Genomic DNA, 22,142 nt, shown 5'->3' on the forward strand with positions numbered 1-22,142 from the left:
GTGCCATCCAGTCGAAACCGGTGGGTATAAATGGTACATGAAATGCACAGCAGCTGTGGCACGCCCTGTGGCTCCGCCCATGGGAGGAGTGGCGAACTCAAAGCTAAACCAAACCAATGTTTACGGTAGAGCGTGACAAGAGCTGTCTGATCCCATTGTAGCTGAACACACCGTCCTTCTTAAAAAGCGTGCCAAAACATTCAATACAATATTTAAAAAAAACCTTAAACTATATTAAGAAAGCAGGAAGTGAACAAATGTAATAGTTAGTGATTGTATAAGTACCAGATGGAGGGGTAGGATTTAATAAGCTTTGCTTCTTCCTACTCCTTTTGGACATGTGGAACTGTGAACTGATTATGTGATGCATTCAATTGTAATCTGATGCATGTTCAAATCAAATAAAACAATTTTAAAAATGTAAAAAAAAATGTAATTACAGAAAAATGAAAAACATTTTTTTTATTAAATAAAAAAAATAAAATAAAAATAACTTAAATTATATTAGGAAAGCAGGAAGTGTACAAATGTAACAGTTACTGATTGTAAAAGTACCAGATGTAGGGGTAGGATTTAATAAGCTTTGCTTCTTCCTACTCCTTTTGGACATGTGGAACTGTGAACTGATTATGTGATGCATTCAATTGTAATCTGATGCATGTTCAAATCAAATAAAACCATTAAAAAAATGTAAAAAAAAATTATTTTTTTTATTAAATAAAATAAATAAAATAAAAATAACTTAAATTATATTAGGAAAGCAGGAAGTGAACAAATGTAACAGTTAGTGATTGTAAAATTATGTAATGCATTCAATTGTAATCTGATGCATGTTCAAATCAAATAAAACCATTAAAAAAATGTAAAAAACATTTTTTTATTTTTTTATTAAATAAAAAAATAAAATAAAAATAACTTAAATTATATTAGGAAAGCAGGAAGTGAACAAATGTAACAGTTACTGATTGTAAAAGTACCAGATGGAGGGGTAGGATTTAATAAGCTTTGCTTCTTCCTACTCCTTTTGGACATGTGGAACTGTGAACTGATTATGTGATGCATTCAATTGTAATCTGATGCATGTTCAAATGAAATAAAACCATTTTCCAAAATGGAAATATTGTTAGTCTTAGTCATATTTGTGTTCAATCTTTGACCTTCCACTGTAATTGAAAAATGCAACGCTTAAGAAAAGGTAACAATGAGATGTCAAAATGTCTGTGTTGTTTTCAAAGGAGCATTTAGACGATTCCATTATTGCAAATAAGCAGTAGGGAAAAAGATCATCGCTCTCATTGTCGGAATTTATTTCCAGCATTTTTTGTCCAGAAAGCAGCACATTTTTCCGAGCGATTTCTCTCCCCGTTTATGAGGACTTTGTGTGCCATTATCCACCCACTCCGGCATTGAATTGCAAAGTGCAGCTGGATGTTTGTTTGCCTGGATTGGCTTGCGGATGAAAAAGAGAAAGAGAAAATGAGTGTAAAGTCATCTTTCCTGTATAAATGTGAGCACTGATGTAAGTTTCCGTCAGCTCCCCTGACAGCCGAGCCTCTTTTAGAGCCAAACCGCCTCTTTTGCACATCAAACTTTCACAATGTATGGACACCGTGTCAGGGGCGGACACACACACTTGTGTTGGTTTGCATTTTCCCCTTGCGGTATATGTTGGGGGAAGCAGGGGCGCAGAACATGTCTGCGAGAGAAAGTCGTGTCATTCATATTTCATTGCTGATAAATATGAATAAGAAGGACAACGCCGAGCACTACAGAGGACACGCCGTCTTTGTGTGTGTTTTTGTGATGTGTGTGTTTTGTCTTTGGCTTTGACTTTTGAGGGGCGTTTGGGAGCTGCAGGGAACAACCCCCGTCGAAGGAGACGAGGAGGAGGTGTACGTAAGGAGGAGTCGTGATGGAGCGGCGCCAAGGCGAGGAGGTATCGTGTCTGTTTAGCGACAGCTCTGTCACCTTGCAAACATCCCCACACGCCAGATTGATGGGCTCCTTCACACTCCCGAGAGCGTCGGACTATATTGAAAATATGAACATTAACACACACAATGCGACCTCTGAGGTCATACGGTGCAGAATTTTAACAAAGTTAAAGCCTCTAAATATGCATAAGAGGTATATATCTTTTTTTTGCCACATTGTTGTTATTGATCAGAATCGTGCTGCAGAGGACTTCCACCTCTGCTTTACCGTGACTGAGCTTCTTCAGGCGGCAGCCTTTTTTGTTTGAAGATGCGCCAAAGCTTACTTAGGTTCCATAGGGGATCAAACCATGAGTTTGTCTCCGTTTATGCCCATAACAGCCAATAGCCACGTTTACATGGACCCAAATATTCCAATTCCATTCGGGTTAAGAATGTAACCTTTGTATACACCTCAATCTAAACCCTTCTATACGCCATTCACAAGTCCAGTTTTATTAAAAAAGAATATATTAAAAAATATATTTTAGAAAATATATATTATTATATATTATAAAATAATATTCTAATATTATTATATATTATATTATTATTTATTATATAATAATATTATATAATATTATTATATATTATATATAATAATAATTATTATTATTATATAATTCTCGGTTGATATGTTTTATATAGATATATATATTCTTTTTTAATAAAACTGGACTTGTGAATGGCGTATAGAAGGGTTTAGATTGATAATAATAATAATACTAATTAATATAATATTATATAATAATAATAAGACTGCCATGATGACATTCCAATTATAAACTGTATAAGGTTCCTAAAATATTGTGACAGGTCAAAAACACTCAATAGATTATTACTTAGGCCTATAAATATTTTTTTAAATCGGGCAATAAATATTTTAAAACTAATATTTGCAAAAATGAATCATATTTTTAATGACCTCTCATGGCCCACCTGCAGTAACACCACACATCCCACACTTTGGGAATCACTGCCCTAGACAATATTTATAAATTTGAGTCTTTTTGAGGCGTGTTTGGGCACCTCATCATGGTGCAAAACCACCATTCCGCTTCACAGTGTCACATTACATGTTGGAACTCGTTTTTTTTCCCATTCATGAACCGCAGCTCCCCAATGCAGGCAGCACTCGTGCATGCTAACACCACCATACTTGACTGTAGACGAGATCCGGTTATCTTGCTATCACTTGTATTTAAGCAATAATGGCTTTTTGTTGACTCATTTTCAGTAGATAGGAAATCTAAAAAGGTGTACACCGACGACTCCTACATTATTTTATTATTTATATATATATATATATATATATATATATATATATACTGTCATAGAAATGGGTCCTGTAGTCACTTTTATCAGTATGACTGGTACATGTATGGTACCAGTCTGCTCAATATGTGCTTCCTGATGTCAAAGTGTTTCTGTTTAAAAAAAAATCTATTTGGCTGGAGGAGCCGCAGGCTTGAAATCTTCCCGCATCACCAGATGTCCCGTCTGGCAGCGACACAGCACCTGTCCCCAGCAAGGGTGGTGGGGGGGGGGGGGGGGTTAGTCAGAGGCACGGTACCTGGGGTAATATCACGAGGATGATTTATGACTGTTGTTTTTAGGGAATATATTTGGGCTCTTGAGCTGACGGGGGTCGAGATGCATTTCGGTTGAAATCATTTCAAACAGGCATCTGCTCCGTGACTCTGGTTGACTTCCAATTGTTCTTATTTCAAAACAACTTTTCCCAATAGGAAATAATGTAAATATTTATGTTGCAGGGTTTTTAAGGTTTTCAGGGTTTTATGCTGCCAGTTCCAATACCAATCATCCATGAATCATATTCGTCTTTTGGAAAAGAAAACACTCGGATACGGTGAACATCCAGCAACAACACGTTTTGGTATGACGAAAAATATATTGAACCTAATCGACAAAACTACCTCAAGTAGCGCTTGTATACGTGTATACGCATGTACATGTATATGTTTGAGAGGTGACACCCCGATGATATCACTTCCGGAATGAGGCCGACTGCGAGCGCTAGCTAGCGCCATCAACTATAAATGTAATTTTTTGTGAATTTACCAAAAACATGCTAGGTTAATTGGTGACTCCAAATTGTCTATAGGTATGAATGTGAGTGTGAATGGTTGTTTGTCTATATGTGCCCTGTGATTGGCTGGCCACCAGTCCAGGGTGTACCCCGCCTCTCGCCCAAAGACAGCTGGGATAGGCTCCAGCAACCCCCGCGACCCTCATGAGGATAAGCGGTAGAAAATGAATGAATGAATTACTTTTCTAATAATTATAAACAATATATAACATATTTAGGCTGCACGGTGGTCGTGTGTTTAGCACGCAGACCTCACAGCTAGGAGACCGGAGTTCAATCCCACCGTCGGCCATCTCTGTGTGGAGTTTGCATGTTCTCCCCGTGCATGCGTGGGTTTTCTCCAGGTACTCCAGTTTCCTCCCACATTCCAAAAACATGCTAGGTTAATTAGCGACTCCAAATTGTCCATAGGTATGAATGTGAGTGTGAATGGTTGTTTGTCTATATTACGCTGCACAGCGGTCGAGTGGTTCGTGCACAGACCTCATAGCTAGGAGACCGGAGTTCAATTCCACTCTCAACCATCTCTGTGCCGAGCTTGCATGTTCGTTCCCCCCATTCCAAAAACATGCTAGGTTAATTAGCGACTCCAAATTGTCCATAGGTATGAATGTGAGTGTGAATGGTTGTTTGTCTATATGTGCCCTGTGATTGGCTGGCCACCAGTCCAGGGTGTACAGACTTACAGACCAACAGGACACGCTGCAGGTTTTTATCAACTAATCAAATCAGTGTCAGATAGTAAAATAAACAAAATACAAAAATGGTGTCCTCGGGGGGGAAAAGCTCAATTTTAGCAATTCCCTACCACCGTGTTGACAAACGTGCTGACAGTCTGACTCTCATCAGAGCACGGAAAGACATTGTGATTGGCTTACGGTGGGGGGGGGGGGTGTATGATTTCACACCAATAAGGTCGCACACACATCTGGGAAAGCGATATCATCAAGTGATACGTGATGCAAACTCCACTCGAATTTAAGGTGTGCACTTTGCCGAGGCCCGACAAATGCTATTAGCGGCCAACATATTTGTCTCTGCGCCAAGGAGAATGATGTGACTACAAGTAATAATCTCCCCCCGTTGTGTTGTTTAGATCACGGCAACAGTAATCTCAAGTGGATAAATAACCCACATAAAACTCAACGGCAGAATCAATAAACACAATGTGTGTTTGTGTGTGTGTGTGTGGTAACGAGGCGAGACCTTTTGACGGACTGACTTACAGGTGAGTAGGAAGAGGTGTAAACACGGGTCGTTTGCAAAGAATCGATAGTGAATTAAACAGCTCACTTCTGAAAAGGTTCCTAGGCTACAGTAGTGGTGAAGTGTTGTCAATTTTTCAGCTCATAAACACGTCCCTGCATCTCTCTACTCCATACTTATTAGCTTCTAACGTGTTTATGGGCGAAGGGATAATAGCCAAAGATGAATGGTAGCGACAGACCGACAAGCTGACATGTTCTACAAGCGTCTGCGAGGTAGCTGGCAAGCTAGCAGCCACCAACAGATCAGCCCGAGCTCTGACATGCTGGAAATCAAATACATTTCATCTGACATAAATCAAGGTCGGGGTTGTTCTGCATTGTGGCCCCGATCGCCGGAAGATAGACTTACCTAACGCAGAAATATGTGCAAATTGTAAATAAAATTCCCACTCCACCAAAGAACTCCATGCAGGCCAAACAACCCAACTATTAATTGGGCGGGTGCATTCAAAACCCCTCCTAATTTATTGTATTAATTACCCACACTGTTATCTTGCAATTGAAACATTCCAGGGCGGCACGGTGGTCGAGTGGTTAGGGCGCAGACCACACAGCTAGGAAGACCAGGGTTCGATTCTCTGTGTGGCGTTTGCATGTTCTCCGGGTACTTCCTCCCACATTCCAAAAATTGGCGACTCCAAATTGTCCATAGATATGAATGTGAGTGTGAATGGTTGTTTGTCTATATGTGCCCTGTGATTGGCTGGCCACCAGTCCAGGGTGTACCCCGCCTCTCGCCCGAAGACAGCTGGGATAGGCTCCAGCACCCCTGTGACCCTCGTGAGGATAAGCGGTAGAAAATGAATGAAACAATCCATGGTGGCACGGTGAACGAGTGGCTAGCGCGCAGACCACACAGCTAGGAGGACCAGGGTTCGATTCCACCCTCGGCCATCTCTGTGTGGAGTTTGCATGTTCTCCCCCTGCATTCCAAAAACATGCTAGGTTAATTGGCAACTCCAAATTGTCCATGTATGAATGCGAGTGTGAATGGTTGTTTGTCTATATGTGCCCTGTGATTGGCTGGCCACCAGTCCAGGGTGTACCCCGCCTCTCACCCAAAGACAGCTGGGATAGGCTCCAGCAACCCCCGCGACCCTCGTGAGGAAAAAGCGGTAGAAAATGAATGAATGAATGAATGAAACATTCCAGGGCGGCACGGTGCTCGAGTGGTTAGGGCGCAGACCACACAGCTAGGAGGACCAGGGTTCGATTCCACCCTCGGTTTGCATGTTCTCCGGGTACTCCGGTTTCCTCCCACATTCCAAAAACATGCTAGGTTAATTGCGACTCCAAATTGTCCATAGGTATGAATGTGAGTGTGAATGGTTGTTTGTCTATATGTGCCCTGTGATTGGCTGGCCACCAGTCCAGGGTGTATCCCGCCTCTCACCCAAAGACAGCTGGGATAGGCTCCAGCACCCCCGCGACCCTCGTGAGGAAAAAGCGGTAGAAAATGAATGAATGAATGAATGAAACATTCCAAAGTCTTCACTGCACCTCCCACTTCTTGGTCTTCGGTCTGTCTGTCGTCGGGGGCAACCTGGTTTCGGTCCAGCAGATGTTCAGCGGCCTTGACGGGGGTCTTCCATCTAAGATGAGCTTGAAAATGTCGTCAGCATCATCTGCACGATTTTCTCCTCCGTGAGGCCTTGGTGACATCATTACTCTTTTGTTCTGACCAATTCCATAAATTTTTCTGAAGGCTTTTATGAGGATTCTTTGTGAGGATTCCAGTCCAAGTTGGAGATGAATATTATTTTTATAAATGGCTGTGGCCAGGCTGATTCCCAGAGCGCCAGACCTTGTGAACACAGGAAGGCAAACTTCTGGGATTGTTTATCTCCGTCGTCGTAATTCTCCAAGAAGTCCGACAGCTTGGTCATCTGAGAGAAGATAAGCACCCTGAGTCTCAAATTTGCGGCCCGGATGCTAGTTTGAGGCCCCCGCCTAGTTTGATATGGATGCCATATGGTTTCATGAACCCAGAAATGACAGCTTAAAGCACACAATTGACGCGATTTTGCCCCGCCCATACGCAAGCAAATGAGCCCGCCTGTTTTGCTTTTTCTCTCATCATCCATGACTGAGATCAAAACACTGAAAAAGTGTTGTTTTTTTTTGAAAACCTGATGCGGCCCAGCCTCACCCAGACCCTAGCTCCAGGACTTTGAGATCCCTGATCTAATGTATCTTTGTATTCTCAGGTTATATCTATCTATACTGCACATCCTGCTACTTCCGCATTTCCATTAGTGGCGTTTTGACAACCCACACCTCCTGCCATCCCGATTTAGCAGAGCATCTCGCCATGACATCACAAGGGCCTTCAACGTCTATGAACTTATGAACGTTGCATCAAAGGCCCACAAATGTTTCTCTGATTAAAGTTCCAGATGTCGGCCATCTCAAGTGATGAGATTCCTAGTGGACGATAATCAGCCGCTGGCTCGTTCCACAGTTACTGCAAATATTCCTGCTTGGAAAGTAGGACCCCCTGCTGTGCATGTTGGCTCTTATGGAATAGAGCTTTCTAGTTATCACCACCATGTGTGACAACGGTGGTCTTTTTGTACAATCCTAAGCCAGACACACACACTGATCATAGGTCAGAGTCAAAGAATGTCAAAAGTAGGCCAGCGTTTTATCACCCCTGGTGCCTTAAAAAGCCCAAAAGAGGAAAATGTCTTCTGACAAGGCCAAAGCGGCCACTCACAGGCGCCTCATCGGGAACTTGCGGGCGCCTCCGGACAGACAAGAGCACTAAAAGGCACCACTTGAGGCTACAAGCAGGAGTCAAAGGGATGCTATCACTCTTGCGGCGCTAATCAAGTTGAATCGCACTAATTCAAATAGTCTACTGTTCAAACAGACAACCTTAGGGGTGGGATGGGTGGGGGGGGGCATAGCCCGAAAAGGAACGAGCTAACCTCTCGGAAGCCGTCAGCTTTCAAGTGGAAGATGAAGGCTGACTCCTTCACAATGGCTGCCGTGTATCAATATTGAGCTTGTCTTTACTTACAAAATGGATCACAGATGGCTTAAATCTACACTAAGCCATGGTGTTAGTATTAATGATGGATGTGTGTGTGTGTGTGTGTGTGACACTAGAGGTGTTTGTCGCAGTGATGAGCCATGAGAGAATTAGCATCCTCGCGGCTAAACGCTTCAGTCTCTCGGCTCTCATCAGTCTGGCTTCCAGCTGCCGCTGACAGATGTTTACATTTGGAGAGGAAACCTCCATTTACCAGGAAGCTCAATTATTCTCCAAAGTGTGACATCGCCAAAGAAGGTATCATAACGTAATTACCTCTGTGGAAAAGCCTCCTAAATAATGAAAGTCTCTTCATCAAGCGGCCAGCTGGTCCATCCGTCACAGACATTTGGGGTGAGAGGCGGATTTGACGGGACGCGCTCGTTAAACGGAGAGGAAGTGCTGCTTTTAATTCCACTCGGGAGATGTTTTTGGGGGAATAGTTGCATTTCTATCACGCGTCTTAACGTATCACAAAACCCAGCCAGAAAGCACTTCTATGACAACCATCACGACTGCCCTCCTTTTCCGCATTAAAACGATGTGCCTCCAAGACAGGAGAAACGCAGATTGAAGTTGAAATTAATAGGTGGAGTTTCATCTCCAAATCCTTTACCCCACGTATTCTTCCTCAGGTTAGATTTACCAACGGAATTCTGTCAGGGAAGTACTGAAAACTGTTGTTTTGGAAGATGACAGGCTGCTGGATGAAGATGATATCATTTAATAAACTAAACTAGCATGTTTCTACCACAGGGCTGTTTCCTCAAACCACAGTGCAATGTTCAATTTCATATACATTTGGGTGAAAAATATGCTCCGAAAGATAAACAAGTTTCAGTGTTTAAGGTCAAGAGCGCAAGGTCGCCAATAATCGTACATGTATGTGTTTTGGAACATGGAAGAAAACTAGAATGGAGATAAACCAGTAGGAACCAGAGTCTTGTTTTCATTCTCTTTCGTCACCTTGTCGATTTTTCTCGCTTCTCCATCTTCTCAAAAATCTGCTTCTTTCTTGGTGATGTAAGCATTGCTTGAGGCAGAAAAAAAAATCCTTGATTACTTTTTCAGGGCTCTACATTAAAAACAAAAATGACTTGCCCATGGGGAATCCTTAAGGTGAGAAATACTTGCCCGAATATGCTGATAATTCATCAGATAATAGTACTGATGCATTGTATTTGGAGGAATGTCTGAAACGTATGTTAACATGGCACGCTATACTACCTTACACATGGTAGTACAGTAAACCTCGGATATATCGGACTCGGATATATCGGAAATTCACTCACAACGGACAGATAAAAAAGAACCGATTTTTCTGTAACGCATTTCCAATAAAAATTCATTGCATATATCGGATTTTTTTATAACGAATTTCGACATATTTCGGACAAAATCTCCAGTCCCGTTCCAATGCATTTCCATTACATTTCCCTGGCGCTCCGATTCGCCGAATCGTGACAGGCCGCTATACGACGTCATTTGCAGCGTTGCCTGCGCGATTTATATTCACGTTTATTATTCAGATTTGCAAGGATTGGTTTGCAAATTACCACCGGAATTACGCAATAAAACTCTTGGCAGTATGGCATGCCAAAGTGCACTTGCCCCCACGGGAATATCACTGATTGGATTTACTTGCCCCGGGCCATCGGTACATTATTCGGTTCGTTATTGTCGAGCCCTGTTTTTGTAGTAAAATTACTTGAGGTGTCGTTTCACCCCCATACTCAACGGCTAACACTCACCGAGCTAGCATCTTTACTTAGTCTTTACTTAAATATGTGCATTTTGCACGAGTCAGCACGAGTCCACATCATAGACCTGTAAGCGCCACACCTGACTTGCTAACACCAACACGGCTCACTAACTCATGGAAGGAGATCCCCAGCTGTGTTTTGATGAAATGATTAACCAGTGCACGTTGGCAAGAGGCTTTGGGCGTATCAACACGTGTCGGAGGAGAAGGCCCGCATCAACAACGCAGGGCTCAGAGGGGGTCAAACGACTCGCTATGGTGTGCCACTCAGTCCCTTTCCACTGGTAATTGCAAGTAGCGTGGAAGAAAGCAGCAGGAATAACTCATTCCACCCGTCACGCCTCCTGTGTCTTTTGTCTGAGCAGTGATTGGATAAACGCTGAGCCCGGGGGGGCACAGCATCACCACACAAGCAAAGACTCTGGTCATTCTGATCATTACAAGCGTCCTTCGTTTAGCGCGGTTCATTGGTTCCAGACTCGACCGTGATAAGTGAATTTTCACAAAGTAGGGCTCAATAATAACACAACAAAAGATTTTGGATGGATGGATGGGTGGATGAATGGGTGGATGAATGGGTGGATGAATGGATGGGTGGGTGGATGGATGGATGAATTGATGGGTGGATGAATGATTGGGTGGGTGGGTGGATGGATGGATGGATAGATGGGTGGATGGATGGGTCGATGGATGGATGGGTGGATGAATGGGTGGATGGATGAATGGGTGGGTGGATGGATGGATAGATGGGTGGATGGATGGGTGGATGAATGGATGGGTGGGTGGATGAATGGGTGGGTGGGTGTTTGGATGGAAGGGTGGGTGGATGGATGGATAGATGGGTGGATGGATGGGTGGATGAATGGATGGGTGGGTGGATCAATGGTTGGATGGATGGGTGGGTGGATGGATGGATGAATGGATGGATGTATGGGTGGGTGGGGGCACTGGGTGGCTGAATGGATGGATGGGTGGGTGGATGAATGGATGGATGGATGGATGATGGGTGGGTGGGTGGATGGATGGATGGATGAATGGATGGGTGGGTGGGTGGATGGATGGATGGATGGGTGGCTCAATGGGTGGATGGATGGATGGATGGATGTAGTATGGGTGGCTGAATGGATGGATGGATGGGTGGGTGGATGAATGGATGGATGGATGGATGGGTGGGTGGATGAATGGATGGATGGGTGGGTGGGTGGATGGATGGATGGATGAATGGGTGGATGATGGGTGGATGGATGGATGGATGGATAGATGGGTGGACGGACGACACTCCCATCATAGAGGATCTTTGACAAGCATATTGACAATTTGTCCTTAAAAACAAAGATCTTTTTGCTACCATAAACACACCACATCTGCTTTAATGTTTGACTTGAACTTAATCTAACTTTATTTAGGCCTATAGGATTCATTTGCTGAGGTAAAAAGTATTACGGTATACACAAAACAAGAATAATAGCAAAGGGGAAGTCCAAAATTGCTTTTTGAAGCAATTGTCTCCTTCGTAGACTACCTCGGTTGGATCCCTGATTGGCATCACAGCTACCAGTGCACCCCTCCCACCGGCTAAGCAGGCTAATAAAACATCCACATCTTCTCTCCGGGGCAGGACGGCATGACTGCGCGTGACATCATATCGTGTCTTTGTCCACACGAGGCTCTGAGAACCAGTTTGAGGCACAAGCAAGTGACTGAAAGTCAAATGGAACTAACTCGGGGCTGCAGATGTTCCCGGGACAAGATGATCTAACGCGGCACTCTGCAGGCAGGTTTAATTGACTTTAAAGAAAGCACTCGCTCGGCAGCTGACAGCTAACGGCCACGCCAGAGGCTCGCTGGCTGCACACGCTCGGGCTGCTAACGCTCCAAGTAGCAGCACACGCAGGAAAATAAATATGTGGATGTAAAAACGTGGCACCTTTAGTGGATAGTGAGCTCAAAATAAGAGGATTATTGTCTGCGGCTCTCATCTATGTCGGACTACGTCAGGACCAATACAGCCGCAGCGCAGGGCAGGAAGGCCACGTTTCACCCACAGGTTCTCAGACACAACCTTGTTTGTTTACTCCTGCCTAAAATACGCAAAATAACATATAAAGCAGGTCGAAATAATCCTGCCGTTATGATGCGTTTTGGAATCAAACAAGCAGTGTTCATGTGACAGGCTGTTCTTTGAAGATCCGTCAGAGCAAAAATAAGAAGCTCCTACGTTTTGGATCGTCTAAGTCAAATGTAAAAACATTAAAAAGCTCCACGTATGAGCCTTTGCAGCATTGCTCCTCGGGCAACCCCCCCTTTGCAGCCATATGTAGATTCAGTGCTAATTTTGGGCTCCAGCTCTAAAAATGTCTTGCACGCCCGAACAAAAGGAAGGCGCTGAATGCAGGCTGCATTAGAGCAGTCTGACTACTCACAGCTGGAAGCCTTTTTTTCAACCCTGGCTGCGGAATGATTAAATACAATACACAACACACACACAGGCTGCAACGTTAGCTTTACCCTCACGATCTAATGAGGGCCAATACAGGAGCCGGATCACAAGTTCAGTCTTTAAAAAGATAAACTGTCAAAGAGGCAGGCCTTGTCATGCTACTGTATTACACCGAGAGCTGTTTCTAATATTTCAGCTGAGAAGAAAATCTTGTTGATCACACGGATTTTAGCTAATCTAGCCACTACCTGGCAGCAACAAATTCAGGGTTTATTCTGCAGTAGGAATAGCAACACCAGTAAGAAACTAAGCAAGTTAAAGGTCAAAGAGAAAAGTAGCTGAAACTAATCATTCTTTTCCAAGTCAATGAATCGGACATTTTTTGTTTTGATGAAGTCATCAGTTCGGCCTTTGATGGACCAAATCCATCGAAACCAAATATTTCTTAGACTGACACCCTTGCCAACACTAACGCTTCCAAACACACTTTGCAAACATAGTGGGCTTGAGCGTAGCGGTCTCAACCCAAACATAGAGTGCTAGCATGTCAGTCTTTAGCTTTGACTTTCTGTCACAGGCAAAAACAGTTAATTTTAGTACAGTAAAGTCTCGTTATATCGATATTCTCGGGAGTCGGAAAAAATATCGATATAACCGGACTGTCGATATATCCAATCCTGCGCCGAACTGCATTAAAAGTGGGCAATAATGCACTCGACATTGTTCTATAGTATAGAACAATGTCGAGCAGCTTAAATCAATCTTTGATTAAGGATTTCAATACCAAAAAAGAACGTGGCGAACGGCTGCTTCCAGTCAACTTTATTTTTCCACACTTCCACCACCAGAGCGCAGCACACACACCGATTCCCGCACTTCCTGGTTCACAGGTCATGCTCAAACCGCCCCACATAGCTGGCCAAACACATGCCTGCAACAAAAGAACCAACGAACGCCAGCATGTACATATGAAAAACAGTGATTATTGCAAGCGATAAAAAGATATCTGAATACAACACAATTAAATACATGTATTTGTACGCTTGTGTCTTCGTTGGAATAGGTGTGTATGCTATGTCAAATGGTTCTTCTGTTGCAGGAGAACCGGATTATCATAATAACCGGGTATCGTACTAACGGAACTAATTATATCATAAAAGACTAGAAATTTGCCGGGAAATGAAAATAGTATCGTAATAAGCAGTAATTCGTTATAACCGATATCGATATAACGAGACTTTACTGTATTATTATTAACATTCTTGGATGGCACGGCGGTCCAGTGGTTAGCGCGCAGACCTCACAGCTAGGAGACCAGGGTTCAATTCCAGTTTGCATGTTCTCCCCGTGCATGCGTGAGTTTTCTCCGGGTACTCCGGTTTCCTCCCACATTCCAAAAACATGCTAGGTTAATTAGCGACTCCAAATTGTCCATAGGTATGAATGTGAGTGTGAATGGTTGTTTGTCTATATGTGCCCTGTGATTGGCTGGCCACCAGTCCAGGGTGTACCCCGCCTCTCGCCCGAAGACAGCTGGGATAGGCTCCAGCACCCCCCGCGACTCTCGTGAGGAAAAAGCGGTAGAAAATGAACACTTTTACGCCAAAGAACTACATTACTGGCGTAGTGACACCTTGCCACACCAAATAGCTACTAGCTGGCTAGCAAATAGCTTCACCACACCTAAAATCTTTTTGGAGGTTCTTAGGCAGGCTTTCTAGGCGGAATTTTTTATATTTTTAGAATGCCCAAAAAAGGGACAGATGTGTGTTCATGTCTCAAATAAGGGTTCTGGTCAATTTTTTTGAAGTGTAGTTTTGATACAGCTCTGCAGCAGCTGTGCCTAAACACTGTGACCAGCGAGCGTGAATACGTGACCAGGTTTTGATGTGGGAAAAAACCTCTGGTTTCAACTCGGAAAATCCCAAGTGGGTCATCTTTTTATAACCAAGCACAATAAGACGCAGCGAGTAGTGAGAGAACATTTAACATAATGGATTACGTGGGTTAACTGCATGCACGGGAGAAAGAGAGAGAGTAAGGAGAGAAGGCGCTCTGGTTTCAGACAACGCTTGACGCGCTGCCTGGAGACAACGAGTCGCTACACAACTACTGTACCTGCTTCGCCGGCTACAGCGACGGTTCAGTGAGCAGCTCAGCCAGATGCGGTGCGACACATCATCCTCAACACTGTGTCATGCCTCAGCCAAAAAATGGGACTCCGAATATGGTATGCATCGCATCACTGACAGTTTGTCATTGTTGACGCTCTCTTTTTTTTGCCCCGTTTGGCCTCTTTTCAGATGTTACTTTATGGCAAATTAGCAACATAGGTGAATACTCTGCAGAGTTTGTGAGGGAGCTGGGGGAGGACACTCGAGGTTTTCTACAGTGCCGTGATGTCACACACACACACACACACACACACACCAAAGTGACTGCAGCTTTGCACAGGATATTTATATTAATGAAGATAGCGAGTGCTCTCCACTCTATTGCATTCATGCCCCGCAGAGGCCGGTGATGTCCTCCTTTCTGTGTGATCCTGCTATTCAAGAAAGGCGAGCTTTTTGTTTGGTGCATCCTTAGTTTGCCACACACACACACACACACTATTTATGTGCACTAGTTTGAATTAAAATGACTTGCATTCCTGAAAAATTATACGCCGGATGGAGAATTAGAGCGCCATGTAAGACTTTTATATGTGTGAGTGTGTTTCATGGTGGGCACATGGAGTCGGGGAAAAAAAAGGGATGAGGAAACGTGACTCTATTCAAAGGCCTGAAAGTGTCATTTCAGATGTGAATTCATTTGCATGGCCTCTCATCAGCATCAGCATCCTCCTCATCACCGTCATCATCAGCATCCGGGGTATATTAAACAATGCAACAGCGCCGCCTAGCGCCAGCACGCCTCGCTGTACGCTTTTTTTTTTTTTTAAACAGGCTCCAGATGCCGCGCGCTGCGCCTCTTCATTCTTTACCTTGGGTGTCACAAGGCGCGTCTGCGGCAGGTTTGGAGCTGCGGCGGCCGTTTTGCGCTTTCTTCTTGCGGGTCCGTTGTGCGTGGCGAGGCGTGGGCAGCCTTCGTGGTGACCCGTGGCGGCGCGCAGTAGTAGTAGTCGTCGTCGTAGCCGCCGCCGCCGTCCCCGACCATCCTTGGTCCTGCTCGTCACGGCGCCGGCGGTGCAAGCGTGGTGCCAAAAGTGTTTCAACTTAATCTGCGGGGGAGGGGGGAGAGGATACGAACATTGTTGCGTTATGGCTGTTGCGCTGCGGGGCTGCGACTTGTTGAATCCCCGGTGCGCGCGCCTCGGCTATAGGACGCGCGCGCGTTCACGGAGTGCCCAGCGGCGTGACTCATTTGCATATTTAACCTTTGCTGGTGTGCGCGCGTCGGGCTCCTGTTGGAGTTCAACGCAAAGTGCGCGTAAAAAGGAGGAGGAGGAGGAGGGGGGTGTTGGGAACAGCCTGTAGCTCCTCAATGTGGCTAATATTCTCCTCACGCTCCGGTACCGGGCTGGTCCAATGTGGAGCGAGCAGCAGCAGGTTGTGATGAAGATGATGATGAAGATGGTGATGATGATGATGATGAACCAGCCCAGCTTGCGTGTGCGCCACTTTTTTTGGGGGGAGGCCGAATGCGCCCCCCAAAAAATGTCCCCACGGAGCAGGCAACTTCTAAAGAAGATGAAAGATGAGAAAATAAAAAAAAAGCACGGCTTTCCACTCACCCCATTCCCGTCACACATCTCTCCAGGCGGCCAGGTGGAGATGACATTGCAGCCTGTTACTCCATTCGGGTGCCCTCCAAAGGGGTGAGTCTCCCCCCCACCCACCCCGTCAAATTAATCCATCAATTGCTCCTCCATCCAAAAATAAAAATAAAAAATAAGACACAAGAAAAAGAATCAGATTAATCCACCTGTCGTGTCCGTGTGAAGACCTCCACCGGCACGGCCACCTTCTCTCCTGGCGCTCGGGTGCTATTCCTCCTGGTGCTGATGCTGGATTCAAATGTCCATCCACGACGCGCACGGAGAGTGTCAGCCACGAGTGGGGGGGTGGGGGGTGGTGGTGGAGATGGGGAGATGGTGGCTTGTAGATTCAAGGATCCACAATGTGATCTCCAGAGGAAGCCAGGCGCGTTCCGCAGTGAGAGCCTGTGGGCAGCTCCGTGCGCCTCCTCCTCCGATCCTCCTCCTCCGCGTGGTTGTGGAGGTGCGTGTGAGCGTGTGTGTGTGTGTGTTAGAAGAGGAGATTCCGTCACACATGCAACATAAACACACACGTATATAAATCACGCGAACGCGCACCAGCACACCCTGCACGCGCAATGCGAGTGCGTGGCGGGGTAGGGTGGTGGTGGGGGGGAAACACGCACAAAATGGAACAACTTTGCAGTTGTTGCCAAGGGTGAATCTCCCTCAGCCGAAGCCTGCCGAGATCAAGACGGAAATGTTCCCGGTTAGTGGCTCCGTTCGCCCGCAGCTCGGCTCGCCCGCCCACGCACCGCTGCTGGGCTGAAGGCACTTCCACGGCAGACTGGTTAATTAAACATGGGGACACCGGGCCCCAATGAGAGCACCGTGAGGGGTGGGGTGGTTGCACAGGGGGGGTGGCTTTATCTTTCATTTATAAAACATTGTATGAAGCAGGGGCGGCACGGCGGTCGAGTGGTTAGCGCGCAGACCTCACAGCTAGGAGACCAGGGTTCAATTCCACCCTCGGCCATCTCTGTGTGGAGTTTGCATGTTCTCCCCGTGCATGCATTCCAAAAACATGCTAGGTTAATTGGCGACTCCAAATTGTCCATAGGTATGAATGTGAGTGTGAATGGTTGTTTGTCTATATGTGATTGGCTGGCGACCAGTCCAGGGTGTACCCCGCCTCATAAAATGGGCATTGCCATAATTTACTAAAGGGAGAGTCATGAATCGTCATTTGGAAGCATGTGTGTGTGTTACAGTAAAATATAGACAGTGATAGAGTGCGATAACCTAAGAAAAATACTGTATATTAGTTTGAAAATATGGGCATTATCACATAAATGCTGTCCAATATTTTACAACTCCAGTGACAAAACGCCAATAGTGTATGCACTATAGGCTACGTGCATTCACACTGCAAAGTAGCTTAAAAAAAAAGCTTAGAAGAGTTAAAATGCTGAGTGTGCAGTGCCGTACACTTCCCACAGCTTCATCTCCAAATTCCTTGAATAGAGTGTGGAGAGAGAAAATAGGATTGACACAGGACGAGCCAAACGTTGGCGATCATGTGCTGTTGAGTGGTTGCAATTTCTCATTAGAAAGGAGAAAAAGAAGAACCGGACCGGAAAAAAGTCCAGGGTGTACCCCGCCTCTCGCCCGAACACAGCTGGGATAGGCTCCAGCATACATATGTTGAGTGTTAAGTTGCTGTGTGATGAGTTTAGTGTTTTTTGTGAGATGGCATTGTGACTCCCACTTTCAGCTGGGATAGACTCCAGCACCCCAGCGACCCTCGTGAGGATAAGCAGTAGGGGTTGGCGATGTGGCCCCCAGGCCATAGTTTGCCCACCCCCGGGTTAGGGACATCATGGAAATTATTCCAGTCAGATAATGGACACTTTATACTTAACAAGCAGGACCAAAACTAGCAGAGTACTGTCAGGGCTGCTCCAGCTCTTTCCAAAACGGTGCATTCGGGTGCATCACCTAACTCCTGGGACACAAGTTGCCGCTGCATTCAGGGACACTTGTAAATCACAGCAAACACACCCACACATGCACATGCAAGGCCAAGTAGGTGAAAAACCAAACACTTGTTGCTCATACAACAATAAGACAATATTAGAAAATGTTCTACTTCTAATGATAAACTAAGCTTTGGACAGATACTGCTTTATCATGATGAGTCACTCTTTCCCTTTCTGTTTGCTGTGAAATGAATATGCAGAGTTAAACCGTAGTCATCATGAGTGGACAAAAAAGTGAAGCTTAAATGGAGTCTATTCAAATGAAATGATTGAAAGGGAAGGTTGCCAACATCAGAGTGGAATCAAAGATATGGAGGATGATAACTTCATTCATTCATTCATTTTCTACCGCTTTTCCTCACGAGGGTCGCGGGGGTGCTGGAGCCTATCCCAGCTGTCTTTGCACGAGAGGCGGGGTACACCATGGACTGGTGGCCAGCCAATCACAGGGCACATATAGACAAACAACCATTCACACTCACATTCATACCTATGGACAATTTGGAGTCGCTAATTAACCTAGCATGTTTTTGGAATGTGGGAGGAAATCTGAGTACCCGGGGGAAACCCACGCATGCACGGGGAGAACATGCAAACTCCACACAGAGATGGCCGAGGGTGGAATTGAACCCTGGTCTCCTCGCTGTGAGGTCTGCGCGCTAACCACTCGACCGCCGTGCCGCCCGGATGATAACTTATCTATGTAAATCTCTGAAAGAGTACGTGACTGTAAAAAGTTTTGGGAACCACTGATCTACATTCCCACCCAAAAACATTGGATAGTGACCGAAAGGATAAGATTACATAGGAGTTCAATCCCACCCTCGACCATCTGTGTGTGGAGTTTGCATCCCCCCTCTCCCCCCATGCATGCGTGGGAGCACCAGTTTCCTCCCACATTCCAAAAACATGCTAGGTTAATTGGCGACTCCAAATTGTCCATAGGTATGAATGTGAGTGTGAATGGTTGTTTGTCTATATGTGCCCTGTGATTGGCTGGCCACCAGTCCAGGATGTGCTCTCGCCCGAAGACAGTTGGGCTCCATATAGCCTCCAGCACCCCCCGCGACCCTCATGAGTATAAGCGGTAGAAAATGAATTAATGAATAATTAGAGTTAAATGCCATAGAGTCAATCTAAAATGCCTAACATAGCATTTCAAATGCTCTCTTGATACAAATGCAACATTTTTAAAGTCTTCAAAGTTGATATTTTAAAAAATGATGCTTTTAATGTGAGTCAGAGGTCATTTCTTCAGGGACTATTACTATAATGAAAATGTAAACCATTACAAGTATGAACACAACATTCCAATTTCATTTAGGGCAAAATCTGAAACTATTCAGGCAAGAGAAAGAATGAACTGTGTAATCAATATGTCAATTAGACTTTAGACAATTAAGAGTGGGTCTTAAGGGCAACACACAAAATGGACAGTATCAAAATCACAGCATCAGAGACTGATGGCAGTAACACTGTGGTGTATGTGTGTGTGCCTGTGTGTGTGTGTGTGTGTGTGTGTGCGGGAGCGGATATTGAAATGTTCTATCTGTGCGCACTGAGCGGATGGATGCAAGATGTGTGATGCTGAGTTGGTCGTCACAGCACGCACACACACACACACACACACACACACACACGTCAATGAAAATGCGTTTGCCTTTAGAATGAGCCCACTAGCAGCTGATGATGTGTCATGTTCTGTGTCTCGTTAAAAAGAGGCGAGATGAGGGGAATTGGAGAGGCTTGCGAGCCGCATAGCCTCAATTAGTTGTAATTAGCAGATCAAAACTGCAGCTGGAGGGGGTGCGCGATGAGGGGGGGGGGGGGGGGGGGGTTGGGGTTGATGTGTTCCTCGGGGGAGAGCCCTCCCTCCTTCCTCTTATAGCGCCATCCTCCGAGAATTGCCTTGGAAGTCCCAGCGCAGACAGATGGCGTGCACGGGGGTCATGTTGGCAGGCCCGGGCCCTCGCTGGGTCTGGCTGTCACGGGCGAACTTTCACTGAGCATTAAAGCAGGCTGGAGGGCTCATTATCAAGCAGCGCGAACCTCCTCCTCCTCCTGCTGCATCCCTGGGATGATATTTTCTACCTGTTGAGGTCCTCTATCCTCCTCCATCAGAGCTGGAGCCCGCGAGGCTCGCAATGAAAGAAGCAGACGATTGCGTAACGTGCACATAAAAGACGAAGACCACAGGAAGAGTGGATGATGGTCTACTTTTCTTTTGAGGAAAGAAATTCCTGGGGTTCCAAATAGAAAAGCTTTGTTTTTCTGTCAGTAGCCTTCATGGTTTCTGCCTGCATTGTGTCCTGCTTCAAGGGATAACATTGGGACACTCGAGACATTATCTCTTGACTCAAGGCCATTTGGAGTGACTTGCTTTTCTTCGGCGAGCCAAAAAATTGTCCCCAGTGGAATAATTACTAAGCTGCCCTTGAATATCTTTACATTCTGCAGTGTAATATACATTCCTTAGAGCTGCAGCCTTTAAAAAACGTCCTTCTGCAGACCTTTCTGTAAAGCCCCCGTCGGTCACATGTTATACTCATACTTATACAAACACAGGTCCATATTTCTCATCATCATTCCTGGGTAACGTGCAAATTTTTGGAATGTGGGAGGAGTACGCCGGAGTACCCGGAGAAAACCCACACATACACAAGGAAAACGCGCAAGCTCCACTCAGATATGTCCAACAGAGATTCGAACCCAGATCTCCTGTGTGGTCAGCATGGTAACTGCTAGACCCGAATTGGCAGACCTCTTTGAACACCCTGGACTCTAAAATTTGGAAATGAAGAAGCCTCTTGGATAGAAGGTAAAATATCTTCAACAACCAAGAAGAGTCCTGAGTCCTTGCCTCAGTTCAAACAGGGACAGTTGTGGACGGTGGACGAGTGGTTAGCACGCAGGCCTCACAATTCAATTCCACCCTAGGCCATCTCTGTGTGGAGTTTGCATGTTCTCCAGGGATTACGGTTTCCTCCCACATTCCAAAAACATGCTAGGTTAATTGGCAACTCCAAATTGTCCATAGGTATGAATGTGAGTGTGAATGGTTGTTTGTCTATATGTGCCCTGTGATTGGCTGGCCACCAGTCCCCCACCTCTCGCCTGAAGACAGTTGGGATAGGCTCTAGCACCCCCTGAGACCCTCTTGAGGATAAGCGATAGAAAATGAATGAATGAATGTATCCAGAATACTGGTGCCAGCAACTCATACAGTGGTTTGTATAGTGTGACCATACAGTATGTTGACTATGTTCAAATGACACTGCAGTTTACTCAAAGATTAGGGCTAACTGAATCACAGACAGAACCGGCCAATAAAAACGGAATCTACTGTCAAATGAGACATCTGGAGGAAATTGGCATGGTGTGAATGAAATGCTGTCATGGTGAGGAGAGGGGGGGGGAAACGGGGGAAATATTGACATTCTGCTTATTCATGGTGGCACTAACCAGCTCCCTCCCCAACTAAACATAGCTAGCATGTAGCTAGTGGGCAAAAAAAAATAAAAATTCAAACCTTTTACATGTCACCGAGCATGAGTATGAGATCAAGTAGCTCAATGGCCAGTGTAAGCTGGCTGGGTTAGCTTAGTTTAGCAGAGAAGGCGAGGCTAGGCTAGGTTGTGCCGTCTCTTACCGCTTGTTAATGTAAGCCAGCAGTTTAGAATGTGCACTGATGTGCAAGTTGTGTGTGAAATAAGGGCAGGAGCCAAGGCTGCAGGAGGCGCCCACCTGGCCTCACTTAGCAACAGTCAAAAGGCATTCACAACACACTTTGGGCCTTCAAAATAAGAGCACCGCACA

At 45.3% G+C, this 22,142-nt stretch overlaps 1 protein-coding gene across 2 annotated transcripts in view; it reads right to left on the reverse strand.

The window, feature by feature from the left end:
- Positions 1 to 16,819, reverse strand: part of grin2ab (glutamate receptor, ionotropic, N-methyl D-aspartate 2A, b) — a 127,435-nt gene extending 110,616 nt beyond the window's left edge. The window contains exons 1-2 of one of the 2 annotated variants that reach the window (XM_058086867.2): positions 16,324 to 16,819; positions 15,574 to 15,810 (exon numbers count right to left, since the gene is read on the reverse strand). In XM_058086867.2, coding sequence (XP_057942850.2) covers positions 15,574 to 15,810; positions 16,324 to 16,341 — 255 coding nt within the window. In that variant the 5' untranslated portion in view covers positions 16,342 to 16,819. The remainder of the gene's footprint in view (positions 1 to 15,573; positions 15,811 to 16,323) is intronic. The other variant, XM_058086876.2, reaches the window with a different exon arrangement.
- Between the last annotated feature and the right edge of the window lie 5,323 nt (positions 16,820 to 22,142).

This window comes from Doryrhamphus excisus, linkage group LG9, assembly GCF_037039965.1.
Source record: "Doryrhamphus excisus strain RoL-2023G ecotype Guam linkage group LG9, RoL_Dexc_Guam_v1.1, whole genome shotgun sequence".
NCBI lineage: Eukaryota > Metazoa > Chordata > Actinopteri > Syngnathiformes > Syngnathidae > Doryrhamphus > Doryrhamphus excisus.